Genomic DNA, 26,038 nt, shown 5'->3' with positions numbered 1-26,038 from the left:
CCCCCCCCCCCAAGTCATTGGAGTGAGGCCTACAGGCTCACTCATCTACCTCTTTAAAGGTTCTACTGCAATGTGTTTCGCTCACCCTTGGCCTACATAAGGAAGTGTGTGCGTAGTGAAAACATGTGCGTAGTGTATGCGAGTATGCCAAGACGTACATTACAGAGAGGGTGCAGTGTGTAACAGTTTGCACATGGTAAATGTGCAGTTTGTTGGCAGAGGCAGTTTAAAGTGACACTCTTATGCAGTACAGAGAGACTGTAGTATTGAACAGTGTGCTGCATGTGGAAATGCTGGTGGTATCATGGTACATGGCCACAAAAATACTAGACAGTGGAGTGTTTTGTGGATGTTAACTGAGTGCAGAAATGCCTGTACAGGTACATTGAAAGGAGTACCTTGGGTAACATTTTGGGAAGTCCAGGCCTGGCTGGAAAAAACACGAGGAGTAGGGAAATCTCCTCCAGACAGAATTGTATATTGCTGCATTCCTTGAGCTGCGTGGGTCAAGCACTGGGTGGGGGCTCTTGATTCAGTAACAGATCACAAGGAAAGGGCCTGGAAACCTCTCAGGAAGATGGAGATGAGGCTGATAAGGGAATCAGAAAAGGTAGGGCTGATGGCCTGAGATTAACCTTTGATGTACAGATACCTGTGGCTGACATCCAGGTGTGAACTCTGGTCACTTCCATGAATCTTGTTGTGGGTTAATCAGCTTCAGAGTCCTGCCTGCTGTGACAGGCATCTTTCAGAAGGAAGGATAAAAGGGAGAGAGGTCCATATCAAAGAAGCAGAATCCCAAATTAAAACTTCAAAGGACCAGACCATAAATCACATTTTGTGTCTGGAAAACAGCTATAAATAGGGAAGTCTGAGACCCCATAGATTGTCATCTACTGAACAGCCAGCCTATTTGCATGAAGAGGGATAGCTCTGCAAGACTTCTGCCTGTACTAGGACTAGGGACCTAGCCTGCTAGTGTCCCTGGTTGGTGAGGGAACATCACCCAGAGAACCCAAGATCACCTGTCTGGAGCACCAGTACCTGCCTATTCGCCAAGACCGGTGTGCCTTTGAGGGAGAGGAGTGTGTTGGACGATGCGAGATCCAGAGGGGAGCCCAGAAGTGTGGAGCTCCTGTGAGCAGTGTGTGCCACACCGATCAGGCCATTGCCCGTGTTCTGCGTTGTTACGTTTGGCGACACCATATGCCAGGAGGCCCACCGGACACCAAGAAATGTGCTGCACCAATCGGGCCGATGCCCATGAGCCGCATTGTAAAGATTGGTGACCCTGTATGCCAGGAGGGGTCACTGTGCACCTAGGACATTGCCACATTGATCGGCCTTTTGTCCATGTACAGCTTTGTGGAGGTTGGTGACCCCGTATGTCAAGAGGGGCTGCCTGTTGCTAAGAAACTGTGTCGCATCGATCGGGCTGTCGCCTGTGGGTGTGAAGTTGCTGAGACCCTGTGTGTCAGGAGGAGCCGCGGAGGAGACAACATGCTGCTACAACCAAAACAAGGGTGGCTTTCTATCTGAGGAGGCCCGAGAACAGAGGAGACGCTGTCTGAGCCCCGCCGGAACAAGGAGAATGGCCCCCATCGCCGAACACAGAAGAAGATTGTTAGACCTAGAGTCCTACGGTAGCTTGGCTCAGGTGGAAAGGCCTTGCTCCAGAGTAACATGTCGTGCTTGCGTCACATTCACCTCAGCACTCCAGCGTACCACCACTAAAAACGACGCTACACCAGGAAATTAGAATAGTTAGAAAAGCTTTATCTTTCCTTATATCTTGTTTTTTTTTCTAGTTACATACAGTTCAATGATTTACTACTATAGATGTTGCCCACAGATTGCCGGCATTAAAACATTGCATTCAACGATTTCTCGAATAAACGCATAAGTGAACTTTGCTTTGTCACATCAATTTACGTTTACTAGTACCTTACCGGCAAATCAATTTACATTCATTAGTATATTACCAGCCTATCAATTTACATTGATTAGTACATTACCAGCATGGGCTGCTAACTGGCAGAAAATAAGTTTAGTCAACCGCTCTGCAGCACCGATATTTCTGGGGAGGAGGTGACAGCTGAAGCATAGAATATCGACAGTTGGTCTCTCAAATAAACATTTAAGCTTCGGCTTTACGTTATTTTCACTTAAATAGGGCAGAATAGTACCCCCAATTCAATCAGGTGTTGCCTTCACAAATTAACCTCCTTACTTGTTGCAGTTCTGGGTTTTCTTTTTCTACTTAAATGACTGGTGATTTCCTTGTTTTCTTTTTCTTGAGCCTGTAATCCTGCCAACCTCCTCCCACTACTGACAGCAGCAGTCTCTTAAACTTCAGTTCCCTCAGTTACGGTGCTCTCATTTGCAGGGGAACCTCACAACCCTCAGTTCCTGGTCCCCCCCTTCCCCGATCAACCTTTCATGATTTGGGCCCAGACTGAACGGAGTTTTACCCCCACAATGTGCCATTAACCGCCGTGTCACTCTCCACCAACACACCTTCTACCCCCCTCGCTTACTTGGTTCCTACGGCGATCGTTGGGGGTGTGTAGCAGAGCCTTTCCTCTACTGGCTCCCTCACAGTGCCGGCGTCCAAGTGTAGTGAGAACCGGCCCACAGGGAGTTCCACCTCACAGGGGCGTGCGTCAGCCTCAACCTCCGCAGCTGACTCTGCGCCTTAGCCCACTCACGCTCCTCACAAGGCCCAGCTCCTCCCGTGCTCTCTTGGCAGCCCTCCTAGAAACCGAAGGCTTTGGAGTCGGCCCTCCACGTCAGCTCCTCCCTGGGGGTTGGACCGGCCTTCCTCGATCCCGCCCCACTCCTTCCTGGATTCCTCCTGACAGCGGAGGGGCGGAAAGATCCTCAGGCGTCCACTGCCCGGCAACTTCCCCTCTACGCCGCGCAGAGCTCGCCGGACTTCCCCCACACTTCCTACAGCGGGGAAGCCGGCGTTTCCTCAGCGATCCAGATTATTCTAGGGCTCCGGGCAACAGCGGGGATGTAGAGTATAAGGTCAAAAGTCAGGTTCTCTACCGGAGATGGTAACTCTCTCCCCCGGATCACTTCAGGGGTCCTGGCTAGACGGGGAGCACAAAAGGTTGACGTGATTCCAGGGTCAGAGGCTGAAGGCCGGGCTAGGTAACTAGGTAGAGGGTAGTGTCAACAGGGGGGGGGGGGGAGAGGGGGGGGGGGGGAAAACAGGCCCTAAGAACAGTCAGTTCCCCCCTCAGCGCACCTACCTCCCTACCCAGATGTCTCGCTCCTGACTACCTCACTTCACACAAAATGGCCGTCGCACCTCACCTCTATATATAGCCTGGGCCTTGACTGTCTAGAGTGGCCCAGAAGGTTCTGGAACCCCTCATGCCAGCCTATGGCCAAGGGTTGACAGTTTAGGCCACCATTTTGTGAAGGAGCTCTCACTCTCCCTCCATTTTAGGGAAGCACTTTGCGCCACACTATCAATTAGTGATAATGGGGCGCCCAGAGCCTCTAAGTCAACACCAAAAAAAACTAGGGGACAGAAAAATTAGAGGGCAAAGGAAGAACAATGAGGAGGGGACAGCCAAAGGGCTGGCAGGTCTAACACGCGTCCCCCCAGCTGAAAGTGGGGAGAGCTACCCAATCCCTTGGGAGTTCTCTTCACTAAGGCGAAAAAACCTGGAGAGACCGTCAGCATTGGCGTGGTCCACTCCTGGGCGATGTTCCACCCTAAAGTCCATTCCCTGTAGGGAGATGGACCACCTCAACAACTTAGGATTCTCGCCCCTCATTTGCATCAGCCACCTGAGGGGCCGGTGGTCGGTCTGAACAAGGAAGTGCGAGCCAAACAGGTATGGCCGCAACTTCTTCAGAGCCCACACCACCGCAAAAGCCTCCCGCTCAATCGCACTCCACCTCTGTTCCCGGGGGAGTAGTCTCCTAGATAGGAAAACCACAGGTTGGTCCAGACCCTCTTCATTGAGCTGCGACAGCACCGCCCCGATGCCATGCTCCGACGCATCTGTTTGGACGATGAACTCTGTGGAGAAGTCAGGGGCCCTGAGGACAGGCGCCGCACACATTGCTTGTTTCAAGGTGTCAAAGGCTTGTTGACACACCTCGGTCCAGATTACCAGTCGAGTGTGCTTCTTTGATGTAAGCTCAGTCAAGGGAGCCACGATAGTACCATACCCCTTGACGAAGCGTCGGTAGTAACCGGTGAGGCCCAGAAAGGCTCGGACCTCCGTCTGAGTCTTGGGGGGCTCCCAGGCCATGATGGTTTCAATCTTGGCCTGGAGGGGTTGCACCTTGCCCCGACCCACCAAGTGACCGAGGTACACTACCGACCCCTGCCCGATCTGGCACTTGCTGGCCTTGATCGTCAGACCCGCCTGCTGCAGGGCCTGAATGTGACACAAATGGTCCTCCCAGCTGCTGCTGAAGACAGCGATGTCATCCAGGTAAGCAGCCGAGAAAGCCTCCATCCCAGAGAGGACCTGGTTCACCAGCCGCTGAAAAGTGGCAGGGGCGTTCTTGAGCCCAAAGGGCATCACGCAGAACTGGTAGTGACCCTCAGGTGTGGAGAAGGCTTACCTTTCCTTTGCTCCATCTGTCAGGGAGATCTGCCAGTACCCGGATGTAAGGTCAAAGGTACTCAGATATTGGGCAGCTCCCAACCGGTCAATGAGCTCATCCGCCCTCGGGATAGGATGAGCATCGGTCTTCGTCACAGAGTTCAGTCCCCTGTAATCCACACAGAACCTGAGTTCTGGGGTGATGCCTGACGGGGCAGCTTTAGGTACCAGTACCACTGGACTGGACCAGGGACTGCTTGACGGTTCAATTACTCCCAGCTCCAGCATCTTAGTGACTTCACCATGGATGCTAGCCTTCACCTTATCCGACAAGCGGTAGGACTTGGACTTCACAGGTGGGCTGTCTCCTGTGTCCACATCATGGGTACACAGTTGAGTCCTTCCCGGGATAAGTGAGAACAGTGAAGCGTACTGCTCCAGAACCTGGCGGCAGTCTCTCCACTGTTCGGGAGTTAGAGATGGTGAGAGGATCACTCCCTCTACCGACCCATCCTTTTCTTGGGACGCGAAAAGATCAGGGAGAGGTTCACTTTCCTCTTCGTCTGACCCATCAGTCACCATCATCAAAGTGACCTCTGATCTCTCTTGGTGGGGCTTGAGGCGGTTGACATGGAGCACCCGATGGGGCTGCCTGGGGGTCTTAAGATCCACCACATAGGTGACCTTGCCCTTCTTCTCAATCACCCCAAAGGGGCCTGACCAGCGATCCTGGAGGGCGCTAAGCTCTCCAGGCTCCATGACCCACACCTTCTGGCCAGGCTCCAGCTCCACCGGGTGAGCATTTTGGTCATACCACTCCTTCATGACCGTCTGGCTGGCTTCTAGGCTTTCGGAAGCTTGCTTCCACAACCTAGCCATTTGGCTACGAAAGGCCAGCATGTAGCTCACCACATCCGGGGGAAGTTTTCTGGGAGTCTTTTCCCATCCATCCATCCATCCTTCACCAGGCTGAGGGGTCCATGAACAGGGTGCCCATACAACAGCTCGAAGGGGCTAAAGCCCACTCCCTTCTGCGGTACCTCCCTGTAGGAGAACAGCAAACCAGGCAGGAGGACGTCCCATTTCCTCCGCAGGCTCTTGGGCAGACTCCTGATCATGCCCTTCAAGGTTTTATTAAACCTCTCCACCAGACCATTGGTCTGAGGGTGATAAGGGGTGGAGAACCGGTAGGTGACTCCACACTCCTTCCACATAGCCCGAATGTATGCCGACATGAAGTTGGCACCTCTGTCGGACACAACTTCCTTGGGGATACTCATCCGGGTGAAAATCCCCATCAGGGCCCGTGCCACCGCAGGTGCAGTAATGGTCCTCAGAGGAATAGCCTCTGGGTACCGGGTGGCACGATCCACCAGAACCAGGATAAACCTGTGACTGGCAGAAGTTGGTGGATCCAATGGCCCAACAATGTCGATGCCCACCCTTTCAAAGGGGGTGCCAACGACAGGCAGTGGTTCCAGGGGAGCCTTCAGCTTCACCCGTTTTCCCACTAGCTTGGCAGGTGACACACGTCCTACAAAAAGTGTCGGACGTAATCCTCATCTGAGGCCAGTAGAAGTGAGGGACAAGCCGAGCAAAGGTCTAGTCCTGTCCCAAGTGTCCTGACAAGGGTATCTCATGAGCCAATTCCAAAAGGAAGGCTCGGTAACGCTGGGGAACCACCAAGGCCCGGGATGATCCATGCACCGGAGCCTTGGGTTCGCTATAGAGGAGACCATCTTCCCAGTATATATGGAAGTTCCCCGAGACGTTACCCGCTGCCTGGGCTTCGGCCTGCCGCCGTAAGCCCTCAAGGGTAGGGCACTCCTTCTGGGCCCGACAAAACTCCTCCCTGGTAGGTCCTCCCTCCACCTGCCATTCTGCAGGGGTAGGTAAGCCCTCCAGGGAAGTCACATCCCCCTCTGTGGACTCCGGGACCACCTCAGTTGCCCCATCCATCTTACGAGGTGCAGATGCCGGGGCAGGCTTCCCCTGTCCCCGTTTACCCTTTTTGGCAGCTGGTTGGGCCTTTGTCCCAGGCTCCAACCTCTGTGAACTCCCCCTCTGGGCAGTCACGGACCGCGTGTTGGCACAAGTCCACTCAGGCGACCCCAACATCTCCATATGAGCGAGTAACTCGACCTCCTTCCAGGCCGTATGTTCAAGGTCATTTCCCAACAGACAGTCGACCAGCATGGCAGGGCTTACTGCAACTCGAAGTGGACCCGCAACCCCTCCCCACTCAAAGGGAATCTGAGCCACCGGATAGTGACCCTCTCGGTTGTCAGCCATCACACCCAGGTGGACTACGTTGGGAACCACCTGCTCTGGGGACACCAGCTGACTCCTTACCATAGTCATGCTGGCTCCTGTGTCCCTCAGAGCCTCCACCCTCTCGGCATTGATGGTGACCCATTGCCTATACTTGGTAGTATTCGAAGGCACATGGGTCTTAGGAACCATCTCACAGTCTCCCAGGGACACTAATGTTAGCCCTGCCCACTCACCTCCCTTATCTAGGGGCAACTCCTCCCCGAGCACTGCACTCGCCACCCCAGGGGTCTTTCCTCCAGTGGGAGGGTGTGGTCTCTTGGGACACTTGGTATCCCCCTTGTAGTGCCCAATCTCACCACACTCATAGCAACGGACAACCCTAGGCTGCTGACCACGGTCAGGATAAGGGGGTTTGTGGGGGCCAACCTTAGGAGGGAATCCTGATCCCTTTCCCTGCGAACTCTTTTGGGGGCCTTTAGGGAACTCCTTCTTTTTGTCTCCCCCCTCTTTCTTCTGGGGAGCGCCCTGTCCAGTCCTTTGGGAATCCCCCCCAGTTCCTTTTGAAGACACCCGGGTACTGGCCCAGATGTCCGCCTCCTCCGCAAGCTTCCTAGGATTAGTCAGCTTGCTGTCCACCAGGTGTTGACGCAGCTCCGGAAAACTTTTCTCGAAGAGGTGCTCCCTCAAAAATAGGTTATACAACCCCTCGTAGTCTTTCACCTCACTGCCCTGCACCCAGCCCTCTAAAGCCTTATTGGCGTAGTCCAGGAAGTCCACCCAGTTCTGGGTGGCCAGCTTTTGGCTATCCTGGAATCTCTGCCTGTACTTCTCAGGGGTCAGCCCAAACTTCCTAATCAAGGCAACCCTCATGGTGGGGTAGTTGGTCTGCTCCCGTTGTTCTAGGGCTAAAAGGGAATCCCTCCCCACCGGAGGCATGTACCTGTACAGACCACCCCCCCACTGAGCTTCCAGGATCCCATGGGCTCGCAAGGAGACCTCATAGGCAGCCGACCACTTGGCGATGTCGTCCCCAACACTGTAGCTGGCAACTACGTCCTTTGGTAAGTAGGGTCTAGGCTCCCTGTTGATTTCTTTCTGTACGCTGCCACCAACAGGACTACTGGGGGTCCCTAACTGAAGGGCCTTGAGATCCAATTCTTTCAAATGGAGCTCATGAAGGAACCTCGACTCTTCCCTCTCCTTCTCCAAGCGGGCTAATTCCATCCTGAATTGCCTCTCTTCCCTCCTGTCGGCTAAGTCAGCCGAAGACAGGCTTCCCCCTGCAGCGCTACTACCGGCCCTTGAAGGCGCCCTGGGTCCTGCAACTATATTGCTGCTCCCAGGGGGGAAAGTGATTCTGCCCCTTCCGTGGTGTCCGGTTCCGGTCCCTCCTCCTCCCGTTCCCCACTAGGGTGGGCCATCACCCAGGCTCTCATGCTAGTCTGGATCTCCACTCTTTGCTCCCCGCTTGAAAAATACCACCCTCTCCTGTTAGAATTCCTTTAGCTGGGTTACAGTGTACTCTTCTAGACTACCCAGCTCAAACTCCATCCTGCCACGTGGGGCCCTAAACAATGCGGAAAAGGACTCACAAGGTAAGAACCTTCTTTAAACAGAAAACCACACCACAGGACAAGAATAATTTTGGAAAATCCCCCCCCCCCAAAAAAATAAAAAATTAAATCAGGGAGACAAACTGGAGAAAACTCCAATAAAGAAAAAGACCAAAAATCAGGTGTAGGGTGCGTGGCGCACACTGAATTGCTGATGAGTGGACGCAAGTACAAGCTCAGAATCCCACCGCTGAACACCAACTTGTTAGACCTAGAGTCCTACGGTAGCTTGGCTCAGGTGGAAAGGCCTTGCTCCAGAGTAACACGTCGTGCTTGCGTCACATTCACCTCAGCACTCCAGCGTACCACCACTAAAAACGACGCTACACCAGGAAATTAGAAAAAAGTTAGAAAAGCTTTATCTTTCCTTATATCTTGTTTTTTTTCTAGTTACATACAGTTTAAGGATTCACTACTATAGATGTTGCCCACAGATTGCCGGCATTAAAACATTGCATTCAACGATTTCTCGAATAAACGCATAAGTGAACTTTGCTTTGTCACATCAATTTACATTTACTAGTACCTTACCGACATATCAATTTACATTCATTAGTACATTACCAGCATGGGCTCCCTGCTCTAGGCTAACTGGCAGAAAATAAGTTTAGTCAACCGCTCTGCAGCACCGATATTTCTGGGGAGGAGGTGACAACTGAGGCATAGAATATCGACAGTTGGTCTCTCAAATAAACATTTAAGCATCGGCTTTACGTTATTTTCACTTAAATAGGGCAGAATAGTACCCTCAATTCAATCAGGTATTGCCTTCACAAATTAACCTCCTTACTTGTTGCAGTTCTGGGTTTTCTTTTTCTACTTAGATGACTGGTGATTTCCTCGTTTTCTTTTTCTGGAGCCTGTAATCGTGCCAACCTCCTCCCACTACTGACAGCAGCAGTCTCCTAAACTTCAGTTCCCTCAGTTACGGTGCTCTCATTTGCAGGGGAACCTCACAACCCTCAGTTCCTGGTCCCCCCTTCCCCGATCAACCTTTCACGATTTGGGCCCAGACTGAATGGAGTTTTACCCCCACAATGTGCCATTAACCGCCGTGTCACTCTCCACCAACACAGCTTCTTCCCCGCTCGCTTACTTGGTTCCTACGGCGATCGTTGGGGGTGTGTAGCAGAACCTTTCCTCTACTGGCTCCCTCACAGTGCCGGCGTCCAAGCGTAGTGAGAACCGGCCCACAGGGAGTTCCACCTCACAGGGGCGTGCGTCAGCCTCAACCTCCGCATCTGACTGCGCCTTAGCCCACTCACGCTCCTCACAAGGCCCAGCTCCTCCCGTGCTCTCTTGGCAGCCCTTCTAGAAACCGAAGGCTTTGGAGTCAGCCCTCCACGTCGGCTCCTCCCTGGGGGTTGGACCGGCCTTCCTCGATCCCGCCCCACTCCTTCCTGGATTCCTCCTGACAGCGGAGGGGCGGAAAGATCCTCAGGCGTCCACTGTCCAGCAACTTCCCCTCTACGCCACGCTTGCACAGAGCTCGATGGACTTCCCCCACACTTCCTTCAGCGGGGAAGCCGGCGTTTCCTCAGTGATCCGGATTATTCTAGGGCTCCGGGCAACAGCGGGGATGTAGAGTATAAGGTCAAAAGTCAGGTTCTCTACCGGAGATGGTAACTCTCTCCCCCGGATCACTTCAGGGGTCCTGTCTAGACGGGGAGCACAAAAGGTTGACGTGATCCCAGGGTCAGAGGCTGAAGGCAGGGCTAGGTCACTAGGTAGAGGGTAGTGTCAACAGAGGGGTGGGGGGGGGGGGGGGGGGGGGGAACAGGCCCTAAGAACAGTCAGTTCCCCCCTCAGCACACCTACTTCCCTACCCAGATGCCTCGCTCCGGACTACCTCACTTCACACAAAATGGCCGTCGCATCTCACCTCTATATATAGCCTGGGCCTTGACTGTCTAGAGTGGCCCAGAAGGTTCTGGAACCCCTCATGCCAGCCTATGGCCCAGGCTCTGAGTTGACAGTTTAGGCCACCATTTTGTGGAGGAGCTCTCACTCTCCCTCCATTTTAGGGAAGCACCTTGCACCACACTATCAATTAGTGATAATGGGGCGCCCAGAGTCAACCCCCAAAAAAACTAGTGGACAGCAAAATTAGAGGGCAAAGGAAGAAAAATGAGGAGGGGATAGCCAAAGGGCTGGCAGGTCTAACAAAGATGACTTGCCACTTGTGGCTGGAGCCAGGGCAACTCCGATCATGCTGGTGAGTGCAGCTCAGGAGAGAGAGAGCCTGTGCCTGCCAGGAGCTGCATGTGTGAACGTGTGCAGCCTGACTGACGATCCGGGCCACAACCACACTGCACTGCTGGAAAGGGTGGTACTGCCAGAGCAGCTACTCTGAGAACTTGGCCTACCAGGCCCCGGGGGATATGCTTACTTTTATTTTCACAGCCCTACTTGAAGTCTAAGTGACTCCACCTTATTGACTGAGGTCAAAATGGGGAAAACCCTCGGCAACATGGTCTAGTAGTGTGCATTCTCTTAATGGGGGGGGAAATAACACTCCTGTTACATGGGAACTTTGGAGACGGGGGCAGAGCGGGGGGGACCTACTAGAGTGCCTACCGCAAGGGGGACTGTGTTATTGCTTATTGAATGCTGTTTACCTTTGCATGTGTAGTATCAGAATTAAAATACTATTTGACTGCACATGGATTTATTGTGTGCGCTGCATGCATGCCGAGTTATGAGTAGCATTCACTTATCTGTAGCTACACTTCCCTTCGAGGGAGCCTCGACTGCTCGTGCTACGTTACTGAGAGTCAGGTGCAGCAGAAGGCGCTTGACTCACCTGAGTGGGATCTATGTTAGCGCAGGCCCTGTGACAACTGGAGTAAATGGCCTCAACCACCTGGGTTGGCTGCAGTAATTCCCCTGCATGCCTAGTGGCCCTCTGAAAAGGGTTCCGATATATATATATATATATATATATATATATATATATATATATATATATAAAACCTCAGAAATTCACTGAAATAACCATAGGTTTCAGGGGTGTTATAGTTAGCTGGACTTTTCACTTGTACAAAACCATTGAAATTCCCCCGTTATAGTTAGTTCAGCTAACTATAACTCGCGCGCCCGCAATGCACTGCTGATGACGTCACATATTACATCACTCATGACATGGTCAGTGACATCACTCATGACATCACTGATGACATCTCAAATGACATCACTGATGACATCACTGATGACATCATCCAGTGAATGTGTGTTTTTCTGAAAATTAAATATGTTTTATATATGTATATCTCAAGGTCGATGGAAGAATAAATGGGTATACAAGTGATCTAAATGGATGATTTGTTTTTGAAAAATTGATTGTGTAACTGACTGATTAAGTGTATCATAGTGAATACATGGCTTAGTGAGTAATGTTTAAATATGTAAATATCTGTATCAGTCTCTCACTTTGTGTATAAGTGGCTGCAAGGGTTGGTGAGTAGCTACATGGGTGTCTATATAGGTTATTAGTTGGTTTTTTGAGTATCAGTCCGAGTGTCTGCATGGTTCGGTGGGGGGTATTATGTAGTGCATAGGTGCATGAATGAGTGACTCACTGTTTGTATGTGTTGAACACAGCATGTGTGCAGGACTGTATGGGTGGATGAGTGTGTGTATGGGTGTGTTAGTGAGTGAATGACTGTCTCAATAGTGTCTTTATGAGTAACTACATATGTTTTAAACTAGTATATGTGACTATTGGTGTATATATGTGAGTATAAGTGAGAGTGAGAGATTGAAAGAGTTCCTGTATGAATAAGTATGTGTTTCTATAAGTGATTGTTTAAAAGACTAAGTATGTGTACGTTTCCGTAGAAGTAAGTGTGGTGGTGTGTGTATAACTGTATATGCAAGTAAATGTATGTTTGATTCTTTATTAGCATGAGTGACTATGTGTGTGAGTAACTCTATGGATGAGTGGTGTTGTGTAACAGGATGTATAGGTGTATGAGTACATATGATGAGTGAGTACATGTATGAGTGACTGTATAGGACTGTTGGTGAATGAGTGGATGTGTATGTGGATCTTAGAATTACTGAAGAGGTTGTTGTAACTGGTATTGGTATGTCCATTGTTTTGAAAATTTTAGTCTCTATTTTTGAGAGTGTGTATCAAAGGTTATATTAGGGTGAGAGGAGGTCTGCCACTCTATCACAAGGCTGATGTCATCAGTGATGTCATCAGTGATGTCATTTGAGATGTCATCAGTGATGTCATGAGTGATGTCACTGACCATGTCATGAGTGATGTAATAGGTGACGTCATCAGCAGTGCATTGCGGGCGCGCGAGTTATAGTTGGCTGAACTAACTATAACGGGGGAATTTCAATGGTTTTGTACAAGTGAAAAGTCCAGCTAACTATAACACCCCTGAAACCTATGGTTTTTTCAGTGAATATATTATATATATATATATATATATATATATATATTTATTATTATCTACTGGTGGTCGCCAGTAGATAGTTAGGACCTATTTTCCATAGGACATCCGCAACATTCTATTGGGAATATCTTTGGCGCCGGTTGACGAATCCTCGCGAAATTCTCCAAACTTTTGGCCAGCTCCGCTGCGGTCCTACCCTGAAAGTTTCGTGGTGATCCGTCAAGCGGGGGCCGAGAAAAAAGGGGGGGTCCCAAAACGCGTTTTCCCCATGCAATTTCCCATAGGATCTGTTGTCGCAGCTACAGCCCGAACCGCTGAACGGAATGGCACCAAATTTGGCAAAGAGGTAGTCCTCAGTTCGGACTCGTGCCTTTTGCATATTTGGTGTGAATCTGTTCAGTAGTTCCTGAGAAAATTAGGGTAAAAAAGTTAGTGATATCTATGGCCGCGGAGGATCCGCGGACCCTACCTGCACCGTACGCGAACCCTCCCCGAAAGGAGCGCGCACCCTCCCGATCGCGCGCTGAATGCTAATTGGCTGTCGAGCGTCTCTCTACATTCGAAACCAGGAACTGTTGGCGGCCATTTTCTGCCTCGGTAGAAGCTAGGCTGAAGAAGCAAGGGGAATAAGTGCGTAAAACATATAAAGGGGGCAGAGTGGAAATACTCTGACCCTCTAGAGGTGCTTAGGGGGTCCCAGAAGGACCCCCTGGGGCCCCCCTTTTTTAAAAAAAAAAAAACGGCGAAATGCGCGCACGGTGCGCGCATCCTATCGCGTTGGATGCACGGATCCTCTCGCGGTGGGTTCGCGGATCCAAGGGAAAAAAAATGAAATTGTTGGGAGATAAAGATTAAGCTTAAGTGTTTTGTTCTTGAGTGGCTCTAAAAAGAGCCGTTGTGTTCATTGAGAGTTTTTGGTACTTATAAGTAAGTACCTATACAGAGTCTAAAGTTGTTGAGGAAGCCTCTGTTTCCTTCATCAGTAAAGTGTACTCCATCTCTCCTATACATCTCTTGCATATGAAAGCGCAGATTGTTATTGTAAATGGACCCCATTCTGTAGTCTCGGAGAAAAGCAGAAACAGATTTACTCGCATGTTTCCTAGCTTTCTCAATCTGTGGACAAAAATGATCGGACCAGTTCCATTTCTGCCTTTGGCATATGTTAGAATACACAAAGGCAGTTTTAGGGAAAAGTGAAATCAGTTGTGCAAAGGTGTCCTTCATAAGCATTTCCAGACCTACCCCAGTCAAAGTGCCTAGGTCATTGCCACCACAGTGCACTATTATGAGGTCAGGGTGTTTTGCATGAAGGATTTCACCAATGGCATCAATTGGTGCCACTTTAACCCTCTCTGTCCAATCCATTTAATGTCTACATTTGGCAAACCTAGGTCTTTGTGAATGCCTTTGTTTTCTGCATACCTTTGGCTCCAGAAAATGTAGCTGTGTCCCACAATCCACACTGTAAGCATCTTGTAAGGAGGTCTGGATGCACTCAGATGGTCTCTGTAAATGAAATGGCAGTTTGGAAAGTAAGATGTTTCTAAAATGGTGGCTAAGATGCAATTTTGAAAAAAGACAAGAAATCATTGGTTGTTTGACAACCTTCTACACTGAAAGGTAGGGAGCATATTTCTGTTTTTTAAACGCTTGATTCTTATTGGTTAACAAAAACAGATTGTAAGGAACATTATATATGATAAGCTGATATGTTGAGAAGTCAAGCACACTTGGTGTTTTGATTAGCAACATTGTGTGTGCTGAACTTGTGACCTGTGTGCTCAGTACAGTGTTCCATGACCTGTTTCTATGGTGACGGGCAGAAGGCAGATTGGGGGAAGGGTTGAAGTTTGTCATTTGGAAAGGGTTGAAATGTTTAACCAATAGAAATGTGTGTTTGCTTTTGAATTTATGTGGGAAGGAATGTGATTTGATGTTTACATGTATATGTGTGGAAAATGAGAGGGAAACTTTGCCGTTCTTTGGTTTTGCTGACAGGTGCACAGTGCAGAGATTCTGTATAAGAAAATCTGGTGTGTGACCGATATACTTCTTAATCTACAAAACATCTTGAAAGGTGAGTTATTTAATTGTGAGGGGATGTATGTAGACTATTTTTATTTTAATCAGACTAATGTATTTTTCTGCTGAAGTGTAGGGAGTATTTTTTTTCTCTACAATCTTATTGACAGTGTGTGTGCATGTAGAAACCATTTTGTGATAAGGATTTGTTTTTTTTCATGTGTTTGTAGACAGATAACTATGCAGTTCTTATATTTTGGTAGATTTAGAAACCACTGTGAGAAAGTGGCTCTGTATATACTGTTCCCAAATAGGTACAGGGTGTACAGAGTCCACAATCCCTAGGGGTTTGACAGAGGCTAAAGTTAGATATAACCTTACTCTCTAAAGTGGCAGCTTGGGCGAGCAGTAAGGCAGTATCAGAGGACAGTGTAAAGCATTTGTTGCACACACTCAGTCAGCAAATGGTCTCACACACTCAATAACTGAACTCTATGCCAATGGTTTATATATAAAAAAAATATATGCTTGTTTTATTTTAGAACCAACAATTGGAATTAAACTATACTTTCTCAGAATGAGATGCTTTATATAAATACTTTTGCAAGATGTAATTGACTTTTGTAAACAGTTACAGGTGGTTGCAATAGGCAACACTATTTTAAACACAATAATGCATTGAGTTCAATGGAAGTTTCATGTTATTTGCCACAGATTACTTTTAGGATTACTTTTGGAATTCCAGGACTGGATCCTAGATTCAGTCCTGGGTCAGTACTCAGAATCAAGTGATGAAAGTCGACTTAATTACTGTAATGATTTTTAAACAATATTTAGCTATTTTAAAAGTTGACACTTAGAAAATATTTCAAAGAAAACAGTCAATGATTCCCTATGGAAGAAAATTCAAGTTGCAGGTACAGTATGTTCTCGTTACTTTTGTAATCCAGTACTGGGTGCCTAGACTCAGTACTGGGACCTTTATCCAAAACAGGTAAGTAATTACGTTATCAGATATTATACGATTTTTGAAGAATATTTAAAGATTGCAGAAATCGACACAGAAGAAACTTCACAGAAAAACAGTCAATGATTTCCTATGGAAGAAAATTGGGTTACGGGTAAGTACAGTTGTAAGTATTTTTCAGAGTCAGTGCTGGGCACCAAGATCCAGCACTGGGAGCTCACCTAATAGCAGGTGAGTAATTTCGTTTCCGTTACTCGGCTGATTTTTGGTGAATATTTGAAGATTTGAAAAGTCCACACTAAGAAGAAATTTCAGGAAAAAGCCAGTCAATGTTACCCTATGAGGAAAATAGAGTTTGCGGTGTAAGGGAGAAGTACTCGACTGCCAGAGTTGAGGTTCTGGGCACAGACTCAGGGGTCTCCCAGGGTCAGGTAGGTACAGTTGGTTCACCCTCAGCGGCTCTAGGGCGGCCGGGTGCAGAGAGAGTTAGGCCCAATGTTATCCTATGAGGGATAGGGGGGCCTTGTTTGGTGGCTGCTGACTGGCAAGCCACGCGGCTGTGGGAGCTGGGCTCCTGGTCACTTACTCAGGGCAAGTGGGGAAGTAGGTAGGTGTAGAGTTTTCACTGCCAGGGCCACTCGGGCGGCTGGGTGCAGAGGGCTTTTGAGCCTTTGGGCGCTCAATGGATTTCAAGGGGAAATCCCCGGTTTAGAAAAAGACTGCAAGCTCAGGGACGAGGACTCTTCAGGTGCCACCACCACTTCGAGAGTTAAGTTGGGTAGTTGGATAGGTAGGTACCCCGGGATAGGGCACAGGGGGCAGTGGGGCGCCGCGTGCAGGGGTGCCTTTAGGTGTCGGGAAATCTTACCCTCTGTTGATCGCGGTTGGGGGGGCACCTTGTTCTGAGGCTGCAGGCTTCTTCAGGAGTGTCGAAGAAGGTCCTTGGGTGCTGGACTCGGGGTCACAGTCGCCGTGGGGTCGTCCTCAGGGTCTTTGTTCGCTCCGGCACTGGCCAGGCTCGGCTGGTGCAGAGTATGCTGGGTTCGCGGTTCCAGGCTGCTGCCAGGGGTTAGAGATAGGTTTCGAGTAGAGCCTCTACTCATGGGAGTCCCAGGGGCTTAGAGCCAAGAGGTAGCCAGGTCCTCCGGGGTTTGTGATGTTGCTGGCCACAAGAGATGCCAGGTTGGAGCAGGAGCAGGTTCGAGGATCGACAGGCCGGTAGGTCTGGGGCCAAAGCAGTTGGTGTCTTCCTCTTTTTAGCAGGTTTAGGGCAGGTCTTCTTTCTTCTTGCTCTTCTTTGTAGTTTGGAATCTGGAATCTGGGGAAGGAAGGTTCAGGGTGACCCTAAATACTAGATTTAGGGGCGTTACAGGTAGGTGAAGGGCAAGGGCCAATGGGTCCCTGTCCTGGGGTGGGTACACCCCCTATCCTGCCTCTCTCCTGTGGGAGGGGGGGAAGGAGCCTAGTCCTGATTGGGCAGGGCTTCCCATCTTCAAGATGGCGAGAGCCCGGAGATGTGCTTCACCTTGCCCCCCCCCCCCCTGAGGGGTGGGGTTGGCAGGCTGGCACATCCCCTGTCCTTATTTGGGTTGCAGTGGCCTGGGGAAGCTCACAGAGGCAGAATGCCTTTGAAGCTTCCCCCTGCCCATCCTGGGGGAGGAGATTTAGCACCTCGCCCAGGATGTGCATTGTTGCAGACCCAGGAGAGCAGGGGCTCTCCTACCCAGGGGTCCAGCAACATGTCTGCTGTGTGGCAGCCTAGGCAGCCTCAGAACAGATGTGGATTGTAGGTTTAGGTTTCAGGGGCCCTCTCTAAGATGCCCTCTGTGGTGCTTTGTACATTAAATCACACACTGGCATCAGTGTGGATTTAATGTGCTGAGCAGTTTAATACCAAACTTCTCAGTCTTCAGTGCTGCCATTATGGTGCTGTGGAGTTTGTGTTTGACAAGCTCCCAGCACCATATACTCTTAGTTGGCAGCACTGCACTTACAGGACCCAGGAATGGACCTGGGTACTGTAGGGGCACAGGGCTCCTGCCTCTGTGTCCACACCACTGGCATAGGGCACCCAGCTAGAGGGGTGGCTGATGTATGCCAGGGCAGTGTAGGTTGTGGGCATGTCACACAGGGATGTGTGCCATGTCGACTCTGTTTTGTCTTGTATCCAGACACTCAGCCTGCAAGAGCAGTGTGTGTGTGTGTTAGGGCACAGGGCCTCTAAGGGTGGCACAATGAGTGCTGCAGCCCTTAGAGGCCTTCCCTGGTCACAAGGTCCTGGGTACCTAGGGTACCATTTACCAGGGGCTGACATGTGGCCAGGGTTTGCCAATTTGGGTTTAGGCAGTTTTTAGGGAAGGAACACAGGCCCTGGGCACCTGATTGGCAGGAGCCCAGGGCACAACAAGGAAAAGTGCATCAGCTATTAGGCAAAAAAGTGGAGGGTTACTGCAACAGAAACCCACTTTCTTACAACCACTTATTGTTTATGAATTTGTGAAATGAGTTATGTTTCTGCAGTAAAATGTAGTACTCCTTGTAGATGAAGAAATGTGTTTTGGTATAGTGTAAGGGATAGTGTTGTTTGTCTAGAATCACACAGAGAGCCTGTGTGCATTTGGGAACCACTGTGGAGAAGCGTTTGGTAACATCGAGCATTTGCTGACAGATAACTGTTTTGAAACCTGTCATGTTGTCAAGTTTTAGTAGCATTAGAAGCCAGTCTTTGCTTATGTGTTGATTAAATGAGTGAGGCATTGACACTAAAGAGCAGTCGTGAAATATGTAGATTGTGTGCAGTTCTCTTATCCCTTCCAGTGTAGTGAATGAGTTTTGGTAAACTCCTAGGAATACTTGTGCTTGTCTAGAATCACACTGAGTCTTTGTGCATTTGGGAACCACTGTGAAAGAAGCGTTTGGTAACATCGTGTATATGCTGACAGAAAACGGTTTTAAAACCGGTCATGTTCTCAAGTTTTATTAGCATTAGAATCCAGTCTTTGCTTATGCGTTGATTAAATGAGTCATGCTTTGACACTGATGTGGTGTACTTAAATATGTAGATTGTGTGCAGTACCATTAACTCTTCCAGAGTAGTGAATGAGTTTTGGTAAACTCTTAGGATAGTGTTGCTTGTCTAAAATCACACTGAGTCTGTGTGCATTTGGGTAAGGATTGTGAGAGAAGCATTTGGTAACATCGTTTATTTACTGACAGATAACGGTTTTAAAACCTGTCATGTTGTCAAGTTTTAGTAGCATTAGAAGCCAGTCTTTGCTTATGTGTTGATTAAACGAGTCAGGCATTGACACTAAAGTGTAGTCGTGAAATATGTAGATTGTGTGCAGTTCCTTTACCAGTTCCAGTGTAGTGAATGAGTTTTGGTAAACTCCTAGGGATAGTGGTGCTTGTCTAGAATCACACTGTGAGTCTGTGTGCATTTGGGAACCACTGTCAGAGAAGCGTTTGGTAACATTGTGCATTTGCTAACAGAAAACTGTTTTGAAACCTGTCATGTTGTCAAGTTTTAGTAGCATTAGAAGTCAGTCTTTGCTTATGCGTTGATAAAATGAGTCATGCTTTGACACTAAAGTACAGTACCATGTAGTATTGTCTTTACTGCCCCAGAACTGAAAATTTAATATTTTTACCCAGGCACTGTCCTAGAAGTAGTCTGATGATTTAGTCAGTTTCTAAGTACTTATGTTGTGAACCATTCATTACCAAATAGACTGCTTCAAATGTCCATGCAGTATGCATGTAGTTCTCTAACCACCTACACAGTTGTTTCACACCTTCAATTCTCTAGACAGTTTCCATACACTTCCAGGAAACACCCTATCACTCTCTTTGTAGTCTTCTAGTGACCCATTCAGCACCATGTAGTAATTCATTCACTGTGCCAAAACCCAAACATTTATAAATTCACCAAGACACTCTCTTTCCAGTACTCTAATGATTCAGTTACTGTCTAAGTATTCATGCACTGAGCCAGGACTTAGCACATGGACTGCTTCAAACCCCTATGCACTATGCATGCAGTCTTTTAACCACCTAGAGATTTGTCTTTTATACTTTCAATTCCCTAGTCAATATCCATATAGTCCAGCAAACATCTTGTCACTCCCTTTGCAGTCTTTTAGTGACCTTTTTAGTACCAAGTACTAATTCATTCCCTGTGCGAAAAGTCTACCAGTTATAAATTCATCCAGGCAGTCTCCTTGCTGTAGTCCAATCATTCAGTCAGTACCCAAGTACTCATGCAGTGAGCCGGGCCTTAGCACATGGACTGCTTTAAATGCCTATCCAGTATGCATTCAGTTCTCTAATGAGCTACACAGTTGTCTTTCGCAGCTTCAATTCCCTAGTTAGTATTCATACACTTCTAGCAAACACCCTGTTACTCACCCAGTGTGTCTCTTTTTAGTACTGTAATCATTCAGTTAGTTGGCATGAAGTCTTTTAGTGAGGTAGGCTTTAGGGCATGAACTGTTTCAAAGTGGTATGCATTATGTATGTAGTGTTTTAATCATCGTCACACTTGTGGTTCAGGGCTATAGTTTTTTAGTCTGTTTTTATATAAAATGTGTTTGTACAGTAATGGAATATTGTAAATTTGAAAGTTATTAATATACATTTATTTGTGATTCTTTTTTACAGATACTGTTTTTCAACGTTAAAATCGAGAAAGTATGCCAGAAAAAAAAGAAAAAGAAAAAGAACAGAGACAGCAGGATTATTTGAAGAAACATCAACCACAAGTATTGAATGAAAAAGATAATGTGGCTAAAAGGAAAAAAATCTTCTGGTAAGATCACGAAGCAATTTATTAAAAATGTTTGTAGGAGCAAACAGAATGTAGAGAATGCTGCAACTTCAAATAATTTTTTAAGTAAGAAAAAAAAATCTAAATAAGAGGAAAAGTAAAAAAGCAAATGTTCAGTCAAAGGAGATAAAGTATGGTAAAAGAAGACAAAATCAGTATAAGGAATTACGCAAAAAAATATTTTACAAGAGAGTAGTGCATAATTTGCTGAAAGATGTAAAGAAATATAAAAAGAGCTTTATTTTATAAAAAGAAGAAGCATATTGAAAGCATTGTGGAAAAGGCTTTTGAAGTAAAAAGGAAACTGTTTATTTTATTGTTAAACAGAATTCGATCACTAGATAAATCAATATATGTAATGAAGGCCAAAAGTAGGAGGAAAAGAGTTATTAATATAAAAAATTGTGATTTTTTTTTGGGAGAAGGGAAACACAGTTCTAGTTCAGAGCCTTTTTTTAATGAAGAGAGTTATTCACCAAGTGAAAAATTATTGTATGCAGTTGACACCAGTGGTAGAGGTTATGAGGTTAGTGATGGTTGTCCAATGGAGAAAGAGAAAATGGTTGAAAGAAATGCAGAAGAAGTGATAGCTGATGAAGTTTTAGGGAGACGTGCTAAAAACCCTGTGTAAACTTGGGATTGCAGTAGTGTTTGTAGTGTACGACAGGAATCTATTGAAAAATTATGTAGTTTTTTTACGAGTCTATACTAAAAAAAAGAGTAAAACAAAAGATTAAGCTGTTGCAAGGACTAGACCCTTGCAGAGTGAGAAAACATACTGGTTTGCAAGGTCATTCTCTGGCTTGTCTTTCTAAGAAAGTTTGTGAAAGTGTTTTTCACCATTTCAGAATGCTGGCAGTACATCATACTCAAATGCGGAAGTTAGTGAGAAGGTTGTATTATGCAAAAAGTCCAGCACTAAAGTTAAGTGAGTTGAACAGTGCTCTTTTGCGTGGGTCAGTTTCAGATGTGAAGCAGGTCTGTGAGGAGATTGAGTTTTGTTACTTTGGGCCTCAGCAAGAGAGTGAAGAAACTGACACATTAGTAGAACAAAATGTTGAAGACAATGTAGAACCTGTAATTACAGAAAAATTTGAGGATGAAATCACAAAGTTTAAGGTAATTTCAGGTGAAAGACCAAATGTTTCTTGTATTTGTTGTCGGCGAAGTCACTATAAAAATCAGACTAGGGGTGTCAATCTGTATTTAAAAAGTGAAATAGAAGATAATAAGTGGATGGAATTTGCAACTTATTTGTTGGTAGAGGATTGTTTTGATTTGGGATGTGAGCAGCGTATTTGCAAAAATTGTTATAATAAATTAGATGAGAATAAAATGCCTGCTAGAGCTGTTCATAATAATCTAGAGTTGGTTGCTATTTCTCCAGAGCTGATAGATTTAAATACGTATGAGTCTATTCTGATACAATGTGTTCACCCATTTCCGGCTATTGTTCGCATGGAGCCCAAAACAAGTAAATTACCTCCATCAGAGTTGCAAAGAGGATTGAAAGGAAGAGTTGTGTATTTACCATTAGATTTATGGAAAAATGTTGAAACTATTGGTGTAGATCATGCAGAAAATGAGCCACTAGTCATTCTAGTTAATGGTGTTCCTACTAAGAATAAGAAAATCTGGCAAGAGTTAGTGGATGTTAGAAAAGTGCAAAAGGCATCATTGTATCTGATAAAAAATAATGAGTACTATAGAAATGTGTTTGTTGGAGAAGAAGAAATAGATTTAGCAGAAGATAGTGAAACATTAAGTGGACAAATTGAAAAAGTGGACATGTCCAGATGTGAAGAGATCTATGAACATTACAGTGTACATCCACTTCATTCCAAAGAGTTGATGGGGAATACAATGGAGTTGTTTTAAACGAAAAAAGCAACAGGAAGTCCCATGAGTGTATGGGAAGAGAGTTTGGAAGCTCGTTGTTTCCCGCAGTTGTTTCCAACAGGAAAAGGTGGATGATATGATGAACGTCCTGTCCTGTGCAGATTCCTGCATCTGAATATCGGACAACAAGATTATATGCAGAAGATCCAAGATTTCGACAATGTATCCCTTACATGTTTCATCTTCGGTTTGAAAGTGACTTGTCTGGACTTTCATATGCAGTAAATCACATTTTAAAAACTGGAATGCATCTGCAAAATGTAACTGCAAAGGATTTTATGGATAAAGTGCATCAGAGAGATGATCATTTAGAATCTCAGTTGATTAATCTGATGGCATGTCAGCGTGGGACTAATGAATATTGGTACCGTCGACATGGAGAACTGAAATGCATGCTACGGAACTTGGGAACTCCTACATGGTTTGTTACACTAAGCTGTGCTGAGTATGCTTGGGATGATTTACTTGAATTTCTTCGAGAGGCAAATTCCAATATAAATAATATTGAATACAAGACACCTGGAGAATTGTGCTCTTTGGATCCTGTCAATGTATGCAGATATTTCAATCATAGATTTGAAGCTATGATGTCTTTCATCTGCAATAAAAAGAATCCTCCTCTTGGAGAAGTTGTGGATTTCTTTTGGAGAAAGAAGTATCAAGCAAGAGGTGCTCCTCACATACATATGTTGTTATGGGTCAAGGATGCCCCCAAATGTGGAACAGATTCAGATGAAAGTGTTTTGTCTTTCATTGAAGATTATGCTACATGTGCTGTACCAAATAGCAGAGAAGACAAAAACTTAATAGAACAAGTCTTACGATTTCAAAGCCATAGGTGTGGAAAATACTGTCGACGAAAGTACAAGTCAAAGGATGAGTTCTATACCAAATGTCGTTTTGGATTTCCACGTCCTGTATTAGCCAAAGGAAGAGTGAACAGTTTCATGTCAGCTGTACGACATACCATCACAAGAAAGTCTCCGAAAAACACCTACAACTTATAAGAAGCGAAGAATCTAAATACATAACTGGCTACAACCCAGTTATTTTATCCATGTGGAACGCTAACATGGATATTCAGTATGTTGCGGACAATTCTATTGCTGTTGCTGGATATGTAACGTCTTACATTACTAAATCAGAAAAGACTGAATTGAAAGAAATGTGGTAAGAGATTTCTCATGAGAAGAGTCTAAGTAAGAAATTATAAAGTTTCAGTTTGAAAATGTTATCGCATCGTGAAATTGGAGCATATGAATGTTCAGATCGGTTATCATCAGCAAGTCTATATTCCAAAAGTAGAAGAATCATTTGGGTGAGTCTAGGTCTTGCAGGAATGCGAAATCGGGTACTGAAATCTGTTCAAGAAATTGAATATTTAGCAGAAAATGACCCTGAAAGTACAGATATTTTGAAAACCAATATGTTGGACACATACTATCCAAAGAGAAGTCACCATCTTGAGAACATGTGTCTCTATGAAGTGTTGCAAAACTACACTTTTAAACGGAATATTACAGAGAACATCAACGATGGAAAATATGGAGTGATTGGTTCTGAAGGATGTCTGGTGAAACAAAGGAAAGGAAATTTAATTAATCACAGAAAACTGAGTTGCGACACTGCTGACAAAAGGGAATTTTACTATTTAGCCCTTTTACAAATGTTCAAACCATGGCGTTCTGAACTGGAATTACTTGGAGATTTTCCCAGCTATGAAGATTCATTTAATGCTTGTAAAGATAGCTTAAAATGCAGTGCTTTCGCAAATTATGTGAAAATGTTGAATGATGAAATTGATCAAGAAGCTACAATTGCAGCGGAGATTGCTAAACAGAGTTCTCAAGACAGTCAAAGTTCTGCTGCTGTCAAGATCCACTTGGACAACCAATTGTTGAAAATGAAGCAGCGATTGCCATGAATGAGGTGGAAACAGCAATGTATCAAGCACAAGAAGATGCAATACAGTTAGGAAACTTGGAAGAGCAACTAAATGTTGAACAGAAACAAATATATCAGCAAGTGAAAGAGCAGATTGACCATGGATTACTTCATGAAAAGAAAGACTGCTCATGTACATCATTTCAACCTATCCGAATGTATGTGAGTGGTCAAGCTGGAACAGGAAAGAGTTTCTTAATTAAAGTAATTACAAGTTATCTGCAAAAAACAACTGAGTCGCATTTGTCTTGTGTTGTCACTGCTCCAACTGGGTTGGCAGCACATAACATTAAAGGAATTACTTTACATCGTTTACTAATGCTACCAGTAGAGCACGAGAACAAATTGGAATACCACAAGCTATCTGGAGAAGCTTGTTGTGAAGTTTCAAGAGTGCTGAAGAAAATGAAACTTCTCATTATTGAGGAGATGAGCATGGTTTCAAACTTGATGCTTGCCTTTGTGCATTTAAGAATGCAGCAAATTCTTAAAACAGAGTATGACGTGTTATTTGGAGGAAAACACGTCATAGTTTTTGGAGATCTACTGCATCTGACACCGGTAAAAGGACAACAGGTATTTAAAACACTTGCCCATGAAGATACTAGAAAGTCTCTTGGCAGTGTTGGTAATGTGAACATTTGGAATAATTTTGAATACAAAGAACTGACAACAAATATGCGACAGGCAAATGATGCTGAATATGGAAGTATTCTTCAAGATACAATAACTGGAATTCTTTCAAAAAAAGGGAAAGAAGCTTTGGAGAGTCAGGGAGATGATTACAGAATGTCCCCTGGGGGTGGGTGCGATGTCTATCAGCCCCAAGGTAGCCTCACGGGAGGGCAGTAGTGTGTCATCAAGAGGGTTATCAGAAACCGAGTTAGCCGACAGGAGAGAGGAAAGACAGTTAAGGTGGGAGTTGGCCGAGATGGAAGGGAGGAGGATGGAACATGAGTTCAAGTTACCAGAACTCGACCTCAAGACCATTAACAATACTCCGGGGGGTGTAGAGTCCAAGGAAATTGCCAGGGAGCCCAGGCCCCATTTACCAAAGGACGTAGTCGCCAGTTATTCCGCTGGGGACGACATAGCCAAGTGGCTGGCAGCCTATGAGGTCTCCTTAAGAGCCCATGGGATCCATGAGAAGCACTGGGGTGGTGGATTATACCGGTACATGCCTCCGACAAGAAGGGATGCCCTATTGGCCCTAGACCGGGAGGAACAGGTAGACTACCCCGCCATGAAGGTGGCGCTCATTAGGAAGTTTGGGTTGACCCCGGAGAAATACCGGCAAAGGTTTAGGGGTAGCCACAAGCTGAGCTCACAAAATTGGGTTAACTTCCTGGATTTTGCCAAGAAAGCCCTGGAAGGGTGGGTCCAAGGTAGTGAGGTGGAGGACTATCAAGGGTTGTATGACTTAATCCTCAAGGAGCATGTACTCGAGAAATGCCTTCCCGAGCTGAGGCAACACCTGGTAGACAGCAAACTTACATGCCCCCGTAAGC

General features: G+C 46.4%; 1 protein-coding gene across 15 annotated transcripts in view; it reads right to left on the bottom strand.

Annotated features, from left to right (window-relative positions):
• LOC146871394 (26S proteasome regulatory subunit 8) overlaps positions 1 to 26,038 on the bottom strand; it is a 368,112-nt gene that overhangs the window by 233,889 nt on the left and 108,185 nt on the right. For 7 of the 15 annotated variants that reach the window (XM_085651027.1, XM_085651014.1, XM_085651022.1 and 4 more), the window contains one exon: positions 14,296 to 14,379. The exons of the other annotated variants lie outside the window; for them this stretch is intronic. In XM_085651027.1, the coding sequence (XP_085507153.1) occupies positions 14,296 to 14,379 (84 nt within the window). The remainder of the gene's footprint in view (positions 1 to 14,295; positions 14,380 to 26,038) is intronic. 15 annotated transcript variants of the gene reach the window in all.

This window comes from Triturus cristatus, chromosome 1_1, assembly GCF_964204655.1.
Source record: "Triturus cristatus chromosome 1_1, aTriCri1.1, whole genome shotgun sequence".
NCBI lineage: Eukaryota > Metazoa > Chordata > Amphibia > Caudata > Salamandridae > Triturus > Triturus cristatus.
The sequence above is the reverse complement of the archived record's forward strand: the minus strand, read 5'-3'. Positions and strand labels throughout refer to the sequence as shown.